Source organism: Phocoena sinus, chromosome 15 (genome assembly GCF_008692025.1).
Source record: "Phocoena sinus isolate mPhoSin1 chromosome 15, mPhoSin1.pri, whole genome shotgun sequence".
Lineage (NCBI taxonomy): Eukaryota > Metazoa > Chordata > Mammalia > Artiodactyla > Phocoenidae > Phocoena > Phocoena sinus.
Window position 1 is genome coordinate 51,081,340 of NC_045777.1, and position 16,940 is coordinate 51,098,279.

At 40.6% G+C, this 16,940-nt stretch overlaps 1 protein-coding gene across 8 annotated transcripts in view; it reads right to left on the reverse strand.

Moving 5' to 3' along the window:
* The window catches only part of MEIOB (meiosis specific with OB-fold), a 37,860-nt gene that overhangs the window by 7,080 nt on the left and 13,840 nt on the right, over positions 1-16,940 (reverse strand). For 2 of the 8 annotated variants that reach the window (XR_004345692.1, XM_032604408.1), the window contains exons 6-14: positions 15,464-15,659; positions 13,007-13,107; positions 12,052-12,104; positions 11,868-11,963; positions 9,269-9,370; positions 7,667-7,820; positions 5,514-5,697; positions 4,713-4,799; positions 1,252-1,654 (exon numbers count right to left, since the gene is read on the reverse strand). Coding sequence is in view for 6 of the 8 variants with exons in the window: in XM_032604408.1 (XP_032460299.1) it covers positions 1,544-1,654; positions 4,713-4,799; positions 5,514-5,697; positions 7,667-7,820; positions 9,269-9,370; positions 11,868-11,963; positions 12,052-12,104; positions 13,007-13,107; positions 15,464-15,659 (1,084 nt within the window). In the remaining 2 variants the exon portion in view is untranslated. Of the gene's footprint in view, positions 1-1,251; positions 2,000-4,712; positions 4,800-5,513; positions 5,698-7,666; positions 7,821-9,268; positions 9,371-11,867; positions 11,964-12,051; positions 12,105-13,006; positions 13,108-15,463; positions 15,660-16,940 lie in introns of those variants that run through there. The other 6 variants (XM_032604406.1, XM_032604407.1, XR_004345691.1 and 3 more) reach the window with 5 other exon arrangements.

A 16,940-nucleotide genomic window follows, 5' to 3' on the forward strand; every position in this document is an offset into this window, starting at 1 on the left:
GGGGTCTCCTTAGTTAAATGCCAGCAGACTGAGAGGTCACCATGGTAGCAGTGAGGAAGTCATGCAGAGCCCTCTGCTGCCCACTAGGCCTTCACAGGCCTTGGTTAGGCAACACTGAGTACTGCATATGCACCTACTTTGAGAATGCTGGTATTTTGTACCTGTATTATGCAGTTGAGGCTAGTGGTGAAACATCCAGAGCAGCTGAGGGCCATGGACTACAGGAGCCCAGACAGCTGGTTCTGGCACCCAAAGTGCCAGGTGTTGGCACTTTGAGACCTGCTGCTGGAGGTCAGAGCCCCAGGAGGCCCGGCACAGCAGCGCCGGACACACTATCTGGGCCAGGCATCCTTGTCCCTGCACCACTCTCCTTCCTTCCTTCCCTGTCCACCTTCACAATTCACCCTGATTAACACACCTATCCCCTCCCCGAGGGAGAAAGGAAGGAAGCCCTTCATCAGGTACACTTGATATTTGCACAACTATGATCAAGATCTTCATTACTTCATTTATTACCACAATTTAGACACACTAAGTGTCAACTCATATCCCTCCCCCATGGCTGCATATGGTTAAAGCCAGAGAAAACATTACTGACAAGATAAGTTTATCTCCCAACACCAGCTTTATAAAAGAATTTCATTCACTTACTTTTTCTTTTTTCACTCCTGTGGTGGGTGAAGTGTAGCCTTTGAAGTGCCAGACCCAAATTACCCTGGACAAACCTCCCACACTGTGGATCAACACTGACCGCAGTGGTGGGTCTTTGCCCTGAAGCAAGTGACCAGTGACCAGAGATGGTGTGGAGCTGAGCAGAGCACTCTGGGGCTGCTGAAAAGGCAGCTGAAGTGGAGGGGCCGTCGCCCTGTCAAAGCAGAGCAGGTCACCCACCCTTCCAAGTTCCTAAGACTCGTCACCGCTTGTGAAACTTCTGAAGCTGGTCTTCCCCGAGTTGATTCAGACTCACAAATGTCAAGCCTGAGTCAGCAAGCCTTCACAAGCATTGGGTAGCTCTGATGTGTCATCAGAGAAAGCAACCGACTAGAAAAGCTCTACAGTGATCAAAACAGTTGTACAGCATCACCCATGGACTTCTGCCATCCCCACCCGGCACTGGGAGAACCGGTCGTCTGTGCCCATCAGCTCCAGCAAAGTAGTCTGAGCCATGGCCACGTTGTTTTTATAGGTTCTGATTTTTCTCCAGGCAAACAAGACAAAGAGGAAAGGGGCTTAAGAAAAATCATTCATATCTATGGGAAAGATTAAACTTGTTTATTAATTCATGCAAACATTTTCCAACTTGGGAAGAGAGAGAGGGCAAAGCCAGTAAAAAAGGCCTTCTAAGAAATGAACTTGAATAAGAGGGGGATTTTAGGATTTACTCTTAACCGACTCCAGGGGGAAACAGAATAACAATTTACAGAAACATTCTCACCACATTTGAACAAAATACAATTTTATCTGTAATTTTCAAACTCATTTTCTACTTTAAAGGCGGTTAAAACTTGTATTCTTTTCCAGAGTTTAAAATGACGTCTGGTTTTTAAATATTTCCTTGTCCAGACAAGTTCCTACTTGCCTCGATAGGATCTGCGAGCTTACAGGAGAGCACACTCACTCTCAGTCCACCCCTTGCTCTATGAGATAAAAAAAACTGCAGGGAGAAAAAGAGAGTTAGTTTCTAAAATCACCTAGTATACAACACTGAAAACCAACGACCACAAATAGAGAACAGCAATGAGTTTTCTTTACAGATATGAACAAATACTTCAATTAAAGCTGTAAGACAATGGAAAGAGTTCCAGTCTCAGGCAGAGTTGGGAGAAAAATTATAGATCTGGCTTCTGACAATAATTTTGTAAAACTCCACATCAATTTTTCATGACCTTTTTCTCAGGTAGGAAAGTTGGCATTTCAAATCCAACATGTAGAAAAAAGGGCTTAAAGTGTGTTCAAACAACCAATTGTGACAGACGTGAACCCGCAGCAGTAACGTGACCTGTTAGAGCACAACAATATCATGATGCAGTTGATTAATAATGATGTCTCACTTTTTACAATTTACAAAGCACTCTCACCAACATTTTATTTAGTATAGAGTGGAAGGACACATCAGCTAGGCACTTTAATTTCCTTCATTAATTAATGAATTGAATTAAATCTTTGACATGTATTCATTTTATTTTGTATGAGTCAATTTAACCTTTTTGAAAATTATTCTTTAACATTAATATCAGATCTTACAAGGATCTGTGATACTAATATCACTATGTGTTTTAAAACATTGAAATGAATAACTCACTTTGAAATCCCTCCAAATGAACCACTTTAAGTAGCCATTATTTTTAATTGAAATATGATAAATATACAAAATGTCCTATATGGAAATCCTTTGTTTTTATCTTATTAGCAGAGCAATGTAAGTTCTTATTTTTTAAATTACATGTTCTGTTTTAACTGATTTATAACAATTGAAATTGTATTTGAGGCTCACAATCTTTATTACATTTTGTGATATAACCACTACCTGCTTGAAATCTTTGTTAAATCTGACAAATATCTTTTTAACATACTCTTTGGAAAGGTACAATATCCATTTACTTGAGAGCAATTTGTTGCTATATTTGAATCAAGTTTGGGAAACTATAAATAAGTTACCATGAATTTAAATTGATCAAACTCAGAGCAACTGGTACCTCCTGTTTGGAGGGAAACCACAAAGTTGGACAAGGATCTGAGCATATGCTGATTTGGGTATAGACAGTATACAGTATTTAGGTGGATTCATGCAAATGGTGGAAGAGATGCAGTTTATTACTGTAATTTTCCCCCTTTGGCCTAGTAATGAAGAGGCCTCAAACTGAGGTCCTAGAAATATTGTTGAGGCCATTGGTGACTCCATGTCTGTAATCTATTCAGATATGCTTGAGGCTCCAAGGAAAGGAAGCCACAGGAAAATGGGAAAACCTGCTTACGAGGCTGAGATGGAGCAGACCCAGTGTTCTCAAAGACTCTTTCAGGGTATCCATGAGATCAGAGCTATCTTCATAATAATACGAAAATGCTCTTTGCCTTTCTTACTCTCATTCTTTCACCAGAGTGCACTGTAGTTTTCGAGACTACATGACATGAGATATCATTGTTCTAACTGCTAAAAGAATGTGTGCTCATGCATACATTTAAAATTTTTCTCAATGTTAAGTTCTAGTACAATAAATGTTGACAGATATAACTCACTTAAGAGCTCAAAAATTTTTAAGAGTATAAAAGAGGAAATATCTGAAATAACGTAGACTGTGTAGCCCTATCTCACCTGTGACCTGGGGCAAGAAGCAACATTTCTTGGTCCTATTTTCCTCATTTGCAAAACAAGGGGAGTTTGTCCCACTGCCCATTTTACACTTTTAACACTAAGGTTCTGTGGCCTTCCAACACTGAAGTGTTGCTATTGCTGCGGGAGTCTGCTCTGATCAGAGTTGTAGGAGCACAGAATTTTAGAGGCTTAGAGAAGTTAATTAACCTCCCCAGGGTCACACAGGCTGAGGAATGGTGGGACTGGGAGTCAAACCCAAGTCTGTCTCACCGCAGCATTTAACTTGCTATTGAATACTGCTCACTGAAGTGAGGAGCATCGCATATGGGGGCGGGGGGAGACCCAGCTTTGACTCTAAAGCCCAGTTCCTAGCCTTGGAGTTAACATTAACGGAGTTAATATTTTCTTTGTTGGTCTTTTTATTTTGTATCATTTATAACTTCTTTATACTATATGAAAAAAGCTGATTACTTCCACTGTTTCTATGGTAGCCAAATCCTTCTGCACATCTGGGAACTGGGCATTATTAAAAATAACAAATTCCTGGGTTTCCCTGGTGGCGCAGTGGTTAAGAATCTGCCTGGGGCTTCCCTGGTGGTGCAGTGGTTGAGAGTCTGCCTGCCAATGCAGGGGACACGGGTTCGTGCCCCGGTCCGGGAAGACCCCACATGCCGCGGAGCGCCTGGGCCCGTGAGCCATGGCCGCTGAGCCTGCGTGTCCGGAGCCTGTGCTCCGCAACGAGAGAGGCCACAACAGTGAGAGGCCCGCCTACCACAAAATAAATAAATAAAAGTAAAAAAAAAAAAAAAAAAAAAGAATCTGCCTGCCAGTGCAGGGGACACGGGTTTGAGCCCTGGTCTGGGAGGATCCCACATGCCACGGAGCAACTAAGCCCGTGCGCCACAACTACTAAGCCCACGTGCCACAACTACTGAAGCCCGCGCACCTAGAGCCCGTGCTCTGCAACAAGAGAAGCCACCGCAATGAGAAGCCCGTGTACCGCAACAAAGAGTAGCCCCCGCTCGCTGCAACCAGAGAAAGCCTGCACGCAGCAACGAAGACCCAATGCAGCCAAAAATAAATAAAAATTAAAAAGTTTATTAAAAATATAACAAATTCCCTAATTTATTACATCATACTCCAGGATTTTCTTATTGCTTGAACATATAGAATAACATAGTACTGGGACTTCCCTGGTGGCACAGTTGTTAAGAGCCCGCACTCCCAGTGCAGGGGGCCCGGGTTCAATCCCTGGTCAGGGAACTAGATCTCACATGCATGCCACAACTAAGAGTTCACAGGCCACAACGAAGGAGCCTGCCTGCCACAACTAAAACCTGGTGCAACCAAATAAATATGTTTAAAAAAAGAATAATATAGTACTATAAAATGCACTAACCTTTACATAAATTTTGCTTCTTTCCAAAAGAAACTGCCACTTTAATGCTGTTTTCTGTTCATCCGTCATTGCAAGAAACTCATTTACCTGGATAAAAAAATTAAACAAATATTTCCAAAGAATATATAGATAACTCATCTTGACAATAATGTAAAACAAATTTGCTCACTGGAAATGGAATTTATCCATAGTAATTACAGGTCAATTCTCTTGATGGAGGAGATAAGGCTAGATAGAAAGGCTCTAAACTGAATGTCTGAAGCCAGCCAGGTGGCTCGGTACAGAAAGCCCCCCTTAACAAAGTGGAAACCACTGAGGCTTAATGGTAAACTTCATGAGCGGGTTCTAACAATAAAAAACATCAAACCTAACATCAAGCACACAAGCTAATCTCTGCTGCTGTGCTATGGGGCAGACTGAGGAAGAGCTCATGGCTGACCTTATACACCTGGGTAGGTGAAATACTGCCAAACCCTCCTCACAGAGGACCCTGCTCAGTGTCTCCAAGGTGTTGTTTTGCCCATTGTTATTTGACTATATAAAATGTCATGTTTATTCTCCACTGTCACCAAGGACGTCTCTTGTTATTCCTAACAGTTAATGTTAGCTAGGATTTTAATATGCAATATGTAATTATTTGTTCATTAAAACAATGTGTGTTTAAGTCAAGATTGATTTTTCCCAGACCTCTTTATTAATGAATTAATTTCTATCAAATGTTCACCAAAATAACCTATATGTTTGGGGAAGCAAATTCAATTTGGAAGTATTTCTAAACATATTTTCCTTTTTATTATTTACCGTGAAGCCCAAAGTCTCCTCAGCAACACTTCCTGTGAGACTACAGGAGTGGAGGGTACCTGTGTGATCAGTAAGATCAATTAGCATATGGAAGCTGCGAAAAACTGATTTAAATTCTGAAGAATCTTTGTTGCAAGTTGTACAAGTGCTGGATGCTTCATTTACAATGTAACCACAGCCTGAACTGAAAAGAAACAAAGACAAGATAGAATGTGAAGGCCCTAAGTGACAAATCTGATCTCTAGCAGAAGAATTATCACTTAGACTTTTAGCCTAAGTCAGCACCTGGAATATTTACAGAGCAAGTAATTACAGAGTGCTCAGTGCTGAGCAGGGTACAAAACAGACCTACAAAATAACAAGGAAAAATGCACAGCAATACAACATGCTTTCTATGCAGTCAACCTCATTTTCAGTATTCCTGCTTCGGAAACTGGGACAATCCAGTCCTCTCACAGTTCTGCCTCCTACTTTCCCCCATGCTGGGGTTCTTGCCCAGGATCACTCCCCCACTGGGGTCTTCCTCACTTGCACCCCAGCCCCACACCCTCCCTTCTCTGAACAGCTGCACAACTTACACTTCAGCACGAACTTACACCCTATCACATCCTATTCCATGTTATTGCAGGTATGTTTGTTTATCTCCTGGCTCAGAGTTTGAGGGCAGGAATCCTGTCTTGTGCCTAGAAAGCCTGGGTTCCATGAATGCTCACTTGGTCCTGTACTAAGTCCTCTGTACATCCACAGAATAACCTGAGGGTTGGGGAGGTTCACACTCTAAATGCTGCTAGTACTGCTAGTGACACATTCTCCTCTCTTTAAGGGGTAATTCCATGCTCTTCTATATTTTTGAAGCAGTCATTACTTTGCCAATTTGAATAGGCAAAGACTAATTCAAATTTCTCAAGCAGAGGGAATGATCTGAAGATACTGGTTTCTTGTAAGCCACAGATCACTTTTGAATTAAATTTTAGATACTTTTCCTCAGATATCAATATTAAAGATGTAGGAAAAATAAGGGAGACAATAACATTTTTTTTAATTTTTGAAAAATATTTTTCAAAAGATAAACACCTGCCTTACACAACAGCCTCTACATTAGTTTTTTTCAACTTTAACACCAAATCGTACAATGTTTTAAAAATCCATAGGTCAATTTCTTGATTGCGGTGGTTTATCATTTCATACATGATAAAACTATATGAAATTTCACATACACACGATGCATATTAATCTGGGGAAATCTGAATAAGATCAGTGGATTTAATTAATGTCATTACTGTCTATGATGTGATACTATAGTTTTGCAAAATGTTACCATTGGGGGAAACTGGACAAAGTGTACAGTTTATATACTATTTCTTACAGTGCCATGTGAATCTAGAACTATGTCAATAAAAATGTCAATTATAAATCCATAGGGAGGCTTTCACAATAATATTTTAGAATTTTCTTGCCAAGCATTTTTTGGCTAAGATTATTAAATCTACTTGGGTTTACTTTTCTATGCAAGTAGATACTAACTTTGACCTAGGAGAGGTTGGAAATCATATTCTTCATACAGTTGAAATAATTTATTAAAATGCTATTACTTGTATTGCTATAGGATGTGGTCACCAAAATAATTTTCGAATTGTCATAAAACAATAGTTTCTTATCCCAGCTAAAAGTTTCGACATTATTATATCTTTCTATTTTAGGGTTGCTGAAACACAGTAAATTAAATTTTGCTTTAAAAGGCAATTATAATTTTGAATCTAAATAGTTTGTCAAATGCATAACCACTTATGCATAATGCATAACCACTATTCAAATGCATAACCACTATTATGTCAAATAATAGCTTAACTTTTATAGAGTTTAAAATTTATTAACAAGGGGGCTTCCCTGGTGGCACAGTGGTTGAGAGTCCACCTGCCAATGCAGGGGACACGGGTTCGTGCCCTGGTCCGGGAAGATCCCACATGCCGCGGAGCGGCTGGACCCGTGAGCCATGGCCGCTGAGCCTGCGCATCTGGAGCCTGTGCTCCGCAACTGGAGAGGCCACAACAGTGAGAGGCCCATGTACCAAAAAAAAAAAAAAAAAATTATTAACACTAACTGTTTTTATTTCTTACAAGAATGAACTTTCTAAACGTAATTTGGTTGCTTACCATCTATTTCGAACTACTTTTGTAGTTTCATCATCAATGTTCAGTGTAGAAATGTAAGCATAAAGAATTCCATAGATAGGATCAGCTTTTCCTTCATTCTTCAAAGCTTTTACCTTTAATTGTTCAACTGTATAGACATCAACTATTGTATTTACTAAAAAAAAAGAAAAGTCATGGAAGTTCTAAATATATTCTAAGAACTCAAAAGGATTATATCCAAATAGAAAAGCTACAAAGCTCAAATGAGAATACGTAGTAGCTTAAGTTATGTAATAGAAAAATTATTATATATGATATATTAAAACTGATTATATAGAAGGACATAAAAGCAAAAAAGGAAAAGAATGAGAAATTAGTCTTTATTAAAATGAATAATTTCTGATCATCAGAAGATTCCATTAAAAGAATGAAAAGGCAAGCCATAGAGTGGGAGATGCTAGCAATCTATAAGGAGATAAAGGATTCATATCCAGAATATCTAAAGGATTCTTAAAAATAAATAAGAAAAAGACAAGTCAACTCAATTTTTTAAATGGTGAAGAGACTATATTTATTTATTTATTTTTGGCTGCACCACGTGGCTTAGTTCCCCAAAAGCCACGCCGTGCAGCCGAAAAACAAAACAGAACAAGACAAAACAAAAAAAACAAAAAGGAAACATGTTAAATATCCCCCAGGAAAGCATAACAAAGTTCTTCTTTTACAAGTTAACGTGACTTGCAGCATAACTTATTTCATGCTTAATTCAATTGTTACTCTCTCTAGAGGAATTATTAGGAAGTATTTCATCTCCTAGGATGAAGTTACAAGAACGTGCCTTCAGGAAATGATTGAAGTTTTCCCTCTGCTTTCCGCCATTCTCCTGAGTGTCTAAGCATAAGCCACAGACGGCAACAAACCACATCCCTTCTTTTTTTTTTGGCCACACCACGAGGCATGTGGGATCTTAGCTCCCCAACCAGAGATAGAACTCACGCCCCCTGCTTTGGAAGCAAGGAGTCTTAACCACTGGCCTAACAGGGAAGTCCCAGCATCCCTTTTAAAGTCAAGCTTCAGTCTGGGGTCTGTGAACACATGACATTTTATGCAAAATTCTATGTGTGGGTACAGCTACTTTTCTGGGGAAAGGGTCACAGCTCTCATCAGATTGGCAAAAGGTTATATAAGCCTCCAAAAGTTTTAAACTACCTTTTAAAAAGTGGAAGTATAGGGCTTCCCTGGGTGGCGCAGTGGTTAAGAATCTGCCTGCCAATGCAGGGAACACGGGTTTGAGCCCTGGTCTGGGAAGATCCCACATGCCGCGGAGCAACTAAGCCCGTGAGCCACAACTATTGAGCCTGCTCGTCTGGAGCCTGTGCTCCGGGAACAGGAGAGGCCGCGACAGTAAGAGGCCCGCGCACTGCGATGAAGAGTGGCCTCCGCTCTCCGCAACTGGAGAAAGCCCTCGCACAGAAACAAAGACCCAACACAGCCAAAAATAAATAAATAAAAAGTGGAAGTGTAGCAGTTACATAATAAGAATACAATATCTTTTACTAAGTAACTTTACAGGCCCAAATTCTGGCCTTTTAAAAATTCAAATAATATTTAAAGGTCACTTACAACTTGTGGATTCTTTCAAATAACTGTCAATTTCATCATCCAGAAGATTCGTTTCTTTATTTTCTCTTATAAAATTCAATAGGATGTTAGCTTCTGGTGTATCTTAATTGAAAATGCATAATAAGTAAACAGCAAACTGATTATTTTTTAAATCACTGTAAATGATCCAAAATTATTTTTACCAGTAAAAAGTGAAGACGTATAAGAATACAATCAAACACAATATTACAAAGCCATTGACAATGTGATGGGGTGCTCCATTAACACAGAGAAATGTATACCAGATATCATGAGTTTAAAGAGCAGCTTACAAAACATTGTCATACAATTCCCTTTCATTTTAAAAAAGATACATAAGCAAAATTATCTGGAAGAATATGTATCAAAGAAATGATTATCTCTTATGAGATGGTGAATTTACAGCTGATCTTCCTTTTTATGCTTTTATGTATTTTTTGAATTTTATATGTATTTCTTTTCTAGTCAGAAAAAAAATTTTTTAAGGTTGTTTAAAAAGCTTGCTCCAGACTTGCCTGGTGGCGCAGTGGTTAGGAATCTGCCTGCCAATGCAGGGGACACGGGTTTCATCCCTGGTCCAGGAAGATCCCACAGGCCGCGGAGCAACTAAAACCGTGTGCTACAACTACTGAGCCTGCTCTCTGGAGTCCGTGAGCCACAACTACTGAGCCCACGTGCCACAGCTACTAAAGCCCATGTGGCTAGAGCCCATGCTCCACAAGAAGAGAAGCCACCGCAATGAGAAGCCTGTGCACCACAACAAAGAGCAGCCCCCCACTAGCCACAACTACAGAAAGCCCAATGCAGCCAAAAATAAATAAATAAATAAAAAGATTTTTAAAAAGATTCTTATAATTAAAAAAAAAAAGACCTTGCTCCTCGGGACTTCCCTGGTGGTCCAGTGGTTAAGAATCTGCCTTCCAATGCAAGGGATGTGGGTTTGATCCCTAGTCAGGGAACTAAGATCCCACATGCCACAGGGCAACTAAGCCCGCGCACCACAACTACTGAGCCTGAGTGCTCTAGAGCCCACGCGACACAACTGGAGAGAAGCCTGCCTGTGTGCTCTGGAGCCCGCGCACCACAATTAGAGAGTCTGTGTGCCACAACTAGAGAGCTTGTGTGCTCTGGAGCTGTGCGCCACAACCAGAAATAAGCCTGCGTGCTGCACCTAAAAACCCCACATGCCACAACGAAGACCCGAAGCAGCCAAATAAATAAATAAAATACTTAAAAAAAAAAAAAACTTGCTCCTCCATTTGGGACATGAGTATCCTCAGGAATAGTGAGATAATGTGCCAGAAGGCACGAATCTGATTTTGAAGAGGGGCTCTCTAACTCTAACACCCTTCAACTCCAAGCCCCAACCTCTAACACCTGCTTGTCTTCAGCCCTTCCTCACCATATCCAACATTCTGCAAACCATCCTGCCAATGCTTGGACCCCCTGACTCCCCTGGACAGAGTCAGGGTTTCTTCCTCCTCATCCTGTTGTACCACAAGTCTTATCACTGTTGGTTCTTTCTCAGAACTAGACTGGAATCCCAGACAGGGGTTTTGCCTTTTCATTTCTGTACTTCAGTTATAGTGACTATCCTTCCATCCATCTGAGCATCCATCCACTCATGTACTTCCTTGTTCCAGAAAGTGTTAAAGTTACCTCAGTAGTTGTCAAATAAAAGGCATTCACTAAATATCTGTAAATTAATGAGCATCCTGGGACAGAAGCTGGTAGGAAGGGTGGGGTGTAGACACTGCTGTCAAGAGCTCTAAGGACAACAGGGTCATCCCAGACTGTCTGTGGGGGGACAAATTCTTCCTTCCCCATCTGATGAACTCTCTCGGGGCAGGAAGCCTGGACATGCTGGCTAGGATGAAAGCTCAAACCATTTAGAGGTTCTTAACTTCTATGTGGCATGTGTAGCCCAGGAAATTAGAAATAAGACTGATTTAAATAAGCATACTGAAATTCACACACCATTATACATATTCTCCTTTATATTTGTCTCCTTGAGAAATAAGGCATTTATTCTAATGATGTTAGCATTGCTCAAAACACTTTGACACTTCCCCTTTGAACCTGTTTTCAGAGCCAAACGCACAACATCCTTCAAATCTGTCTCATTAACTTAGTCTTGAGGTTTTGATACGATTAATACTGTCAAGCTTGATAACCTTTTCCACCAGACAAATCCAACTGGGCCCGTGAGACATAACTACTGAGCCTGTGCATCTGGAGCCTGTGCTCCGCAACAAGAGAGGCCGCGACAGTGAGAGGCCCGCGCACCGCGATGAAGAGTGGCCCCTGCTTGCCACAACCAGAGAAAACCCTCACACAGAAACGAAGACCCAACACAGCCAAAAATAAATAAATAAATTTATTTTTTTAAAAAATGAGTCTGGTTTTTCACATTTCTTTTGTAAAGATATCAAAGATATGGCTCATTTTAAGTTTTTCAAAGCAGTTTTTCACTTTTAATTCAAATGAAATCCAAGCTTCATTCTTAAACACACTGCACAAATATTAGAATACATGATGTAGTCATTTCCAAAGGGATAAAAAATTTCAGATAGCTTTTTACCTGGATTAGTTGTAATAATGGTTTTTGAAATTACAGTTGCTGTCATGCAGTTCCGAAATTTGTCAAAACTTATTCTTACATCTGAGGCAAATATTACTGTTTGGGAAAAAAGCCATTTTAAAATTATTACACAGGGGGATAAAAAAAATGACAAATATTGAACACAATCATTGAAGTATTATACCTGTTTCTCGTGGCACCCAGCTCTGTGCAAGTAGAATAGATTCATTATCCCAACTGCATGTGTTAAAAAAGAAGTGATAAAAATCAAATACATTAGAAAAAAACTGGCAGTGACCACATTATTTACCAGAAAAAGGATGTCTTAATGGATGAGGTTAATAATCCCCCATACGGTCCAAGGCACAGTTAAGGATTTTGGCTTCTCCTGCCATTTTGCAGGGCTACACTGCCTATTTCACAGAAAATTTAACACCTATGAAAATCATTCCTTTCAGCACCATTCAACTCTAACAACTTCTGCTCCTTCAATTCCTTCTTTTCCTATCACCCAGGTCACTCCAGGCTAGTTAGAACTGAGTGACTACAAGTTTAAAAATTTTGAAGTCATTCTTTTCATGCCATTAAGGGAGGGCCCCCACCATGGATAAACTGCTCGGGGGACTTGATAGGTTGAAGCCCTGTTTCAAATTAAGTGCTTTCTTTGGTACCCAGGCATCTGGAGTCTAAACAATACCATGTTATACCCTGTGATGCTTCAGGATGTAGCCCTGCCCCACATCTGACACACTGGGAGCCCCATAGAACCCAGCCTGTGACAATGCTTGCTTTTCTACCATCTTTCCATGGCTTGGCTCCAGGGTACCACCCAAGGAATCACAGAAAGTCTGGCTTGTTCTTTATCAATGAGACTTAGTAAATGACGATTTGTTACAAAACAGAGTACAATAATAAACAAGTTACAGTAGAGTCCATCTATGAAATCCCATGCCATCTAAAGATCTCATTTTAAGGTAATCATAGACTGTAATGACTCAACATACAAGAGAAAGGTTTATTTTTTAAATATCATTACTCCTCTCCTGATATGAAATCCATCATCTCCTGATGAAATTAAAATGTCTGACTTGGTGATAATAGCACAGATTTCACAGTTTGGAACAGATGTGGGAAGTTACCATATCATTGCAAAAGAAGGCTCTGTCTCATCATAGAGTTTAACTTCACACCTCTGGCCTTTTCTTTGGTCTGAAGTTGTAAAGTATTTTGGCTCTCCAACCTTAGAAATTGAAGAAAATCATTATTTTTCTTCACCTACAGTTGTAGAGGTACTTAAATATTTGTTGATGGAAATACTCAAGTGTTTACCTTTTAAACTACAAATTAGAAATATCAAAATAGCTAGAATCACTAATATATATTTGATGATTTAACAGCATCTTTTATCTCTGAACCAGGTGTATTTAAGTTGTAAGTCACACACTTTGATTGAAGAGAGATATGTGTGCTTTAAGTCAAGACTGTGGGATCTTTTCACCATGTCAGAACAAATGCTCCATGACAAGTCCCTGGGTGGCATCTATGTGGACTCAGTGAGGGTAGAAAGTACATTTTCAATATCTGTGTATCCCCATGGCTTAGCACAGGGCCTGGCACAGAGTTAATGTGATTGGATGAATTCATCTCTCTGGGCCTCAGTGTCCTCGTCTTGCTAGCCCAGGTATGGATATTGATACCCCCTTTGCTGCCTTCCTAGGGACAAGCTGGTGAGAATCGAATGAGGGATACATGGGAATGTGCTTTGATATACCGTCTGATTCAGTCCACACTGTGGTGTAAGAGGATCATGGACGTGGAGGTGAACTCAGGGGCCCTTCTGTGCCCTCAGGGAGTTCTCAATGGAACAGCAGCACCTCTGATGGTCACACAGCAATGGCCCAAGCATGGACAGTCAGCTGCCCCCTATGCCACTGTCACCCACGCATCTATTGTCAGGGCTGAGCTCCTTAGGAAGGAGCTGAAGAAAGAGTCACAGCTGCCTGCAGAAGAGAGCATCTAGAAAGAAAGTCAGAGGAAAGGACAGCCAGAGTATGAGAGAGGCCTACCATATCACAGCATGCAAGAAAACTGTATGAAAAGGAGTTTTAAAGTGAAGAGACCTAAGTAGAGGCGAGAAGGAAGAAAACAGGTTAAATAAAAACGTAAAGATAAGGAAATGTAAGAGGGATGGAAGCAAAATGGGAGAAAGAAGGCATGAAAATAAAAGAAATAATATAATCCTATGAAAGGTGGTACCAGACTCAAGGGGTGGAGGCAGGAAGGGGGACATGGAAAAAGCTGTTGTAGGTTTTATATTCATACTGGGTTTTAGAAAATCCTTACTACATTGTGATATAATGGCATTATATGGAATTTCAGGGAAATTGAGAGATCATATCCTGCCTTTAAGTAAGATTGAACCTAAGTTGCCCAGAAATGAATTTTTCCCATTTTTCAAGACTCATATCGGGTGTTTATTCCTCCATCCTGAATGATACTGAGTGTTCACTGTGTGGCAGGCACTGTGCTGGGCTGTGCTGGGCTGGGCTGGGGAACAACGCAGGCAGGCCTCTGTTGGCCTGTCATGGGGATAGTCGACACTCAGTCATTTAATATGGAAATGCAATTAGCAATTACTTACAACATTAACTATAAGTACCTAAATCTATTTCCCGCTTTTTTGTCTTCTGATTATCATCATTCTGTATATTGAGAAATTCTTCTTGCCCCTTTATTTATGTACTTTATTTTGTGAAAATTTGCTCCCTGCCAAGTGATTCTAGTCTGTCCAATGGAGTTCAAAACTTGCTGCAGGGGCTTCCCTGGTGGTGCAGTGGTTCAGAGTCCGCCTGCCGATGCAGGGGACACGGGTTCGTGCCCCGGTCCGGGAAGATCCCACATGCCGCAGAGCGGCTGGGCCCGTGAGCCATGGCCGCTGAGCCTGCGCGTCCGGAGCCTGTGCTCCGCAACGGGAGAGGCCACAACAGTGAGAGGCCCGAGTAATGAAAAAAAAAAAAAAAAAAAAAAAAAACTTGCTGCAATAATTGGGTAAGAAGGAGATGTGGAAGCAAAGGATGGTGAGACATTCCCCGGCACCCCACGGAGTGTCGTTCTGCCCTGCTTTTCAGCACCTGATGCTATGCATTAGCTCACAGGGCCCCTACTGCAGCACCGTGGGTTTCTCGCTCTCTCCCCCAACTCAGGACAGCTCTGAGAACACGCACTGAATTGATTCCTTGATTTATTCAACTTAAGCCCCTTCAAAGAACTTCCTGGAGATCTTAAAGTCAATGAATTTACCCTTTCTATCTGTGCCTTTTGTTTAACTCAAGTATGAAAAGCTCTCATATAGTTAGCGGATCATTTATGACTGTGTACTGCATTTAACATTCAAATACAATTTTATTTTGCTACTCATTCACAGGTAAAATGCTGCTTTCCCTTTAATGAGAAGTGTTATTTTCTAAATTCAACGGAGGATGCATCAAGATACAGAGGAAATTTTACTCCAGTTGATTATTACTTTCCAAACACAAATAAAATGATAGAACTCCCCCCACCAAATTGAACTTGGCTTTGTTGGGGTTTTAACTTACCGACCTCACAGCTGCAAGGACATTAATAATTCTCCCATCAAGACTGTGTCCGTTTGCAACAATGTCACCCAATGAATAATAATCACAAGACTCTTTAACAGGTAAGTATATCAAAGAAAGTAGCTTGGCATCCACTTCATAACTGGAACAAACTTTTACCATTGAGTGATTCTCACTGAGCAATAGTTTATAATCGCTAAATTGTAAAAACACACACCAAAAGTTAATATCAAATGATTTTCTAATAGAAAAATACTTCAAAGTTCACAGTTAAACTTTGGTTGTAACTTAAACTATATTTTAAAAATTATATTAAGAAGATTTATACTTTTCACTCCTAGAAACATTGAAAAGCTTTGTAAAATATTTTTTGTCTAAAATGTATTTTCATTAAGAAAATGTTTTAAAGACCAACTGTGTCTGAGTTTTAAGCACACTAATAGTCTGATCTTGCACAATACTGAGTTTCAGTTTCTTTCTCTGTGAAAAAAAAAAAAAGGGTGTAAGAGCACTCTAAAACATTGTGTGTCGGGGGGGGAGGGTGATTTCCACCTCTATGACACTGACTGCCCTGCCTGTGTGCTTCCCTTACCTCTGTGGTGCTCTGTAGGAACAGATACACAAAATTTACACAATTGAGGTGCTCTTCCCCTTCCAGCCAATCAACTTCCAAGTGTCCTCCATGGAGCATCTTTCTAGTCCTCTAATCCAGAGCCTTCCCCGCACCCCCCAACCCCGCTACTGCTTTAGGTGTTTCCCTCATCACTTCTCACCCAAACTACTGCTTGTCTCCTAAGCTTTGTTCCCCTACTGTCCGTCCTCAGGTAGCCAAAGTGATCTTCCTAAACCACGAATATGAATATATTTCCCAGCTCAAAAGATCTTCTGTGCTAGCCATCACCAAAGCATGAAGTTGGTACAACAAGCAAAGCTGTCTGTGAAGTGTCTCTGCTTCTCTCTCGAGCTTCTCCTCCTGCTGTTCCCCTGCCTATATTCCAGCCACATCATATTCCTAGGCTATGAAACTACCACTTTAGAGAAGAACGTAGTCAAACATCAACAGTTTCATAAGGTTTAAACTACTATTAACTGTTCTGGAAAAGGCCAGGAGGTTTCGTGTTTGTTCCCTCTGCCAAGGATGCTCTTCCCTCCCTCCATTCATGTGTTCATTCCATAAACACTTACTGAGAGCCTATTATGTGCCAGACCTTAGTCTAGGCACAGGGGGTACAGTGGTGAGGAAGACACACAAGACCTATGATCTCACGGAGTTTACATGCGTGAGAGGGAGACAGACAAGAACAATTAATCAAATAATCCCAGATTGTAATCAGGGTTATGATGGTACACATACACTGTGTACAGGACGAAGTCCTAGTAATGCAGACTGGAAGGGCTACTACAGACAGAGTAGGTGGGGGAAGATCTAAGGAGGTGACATTTAAGCTGACACTTCAATGAGAAGAGCAAATAAGAT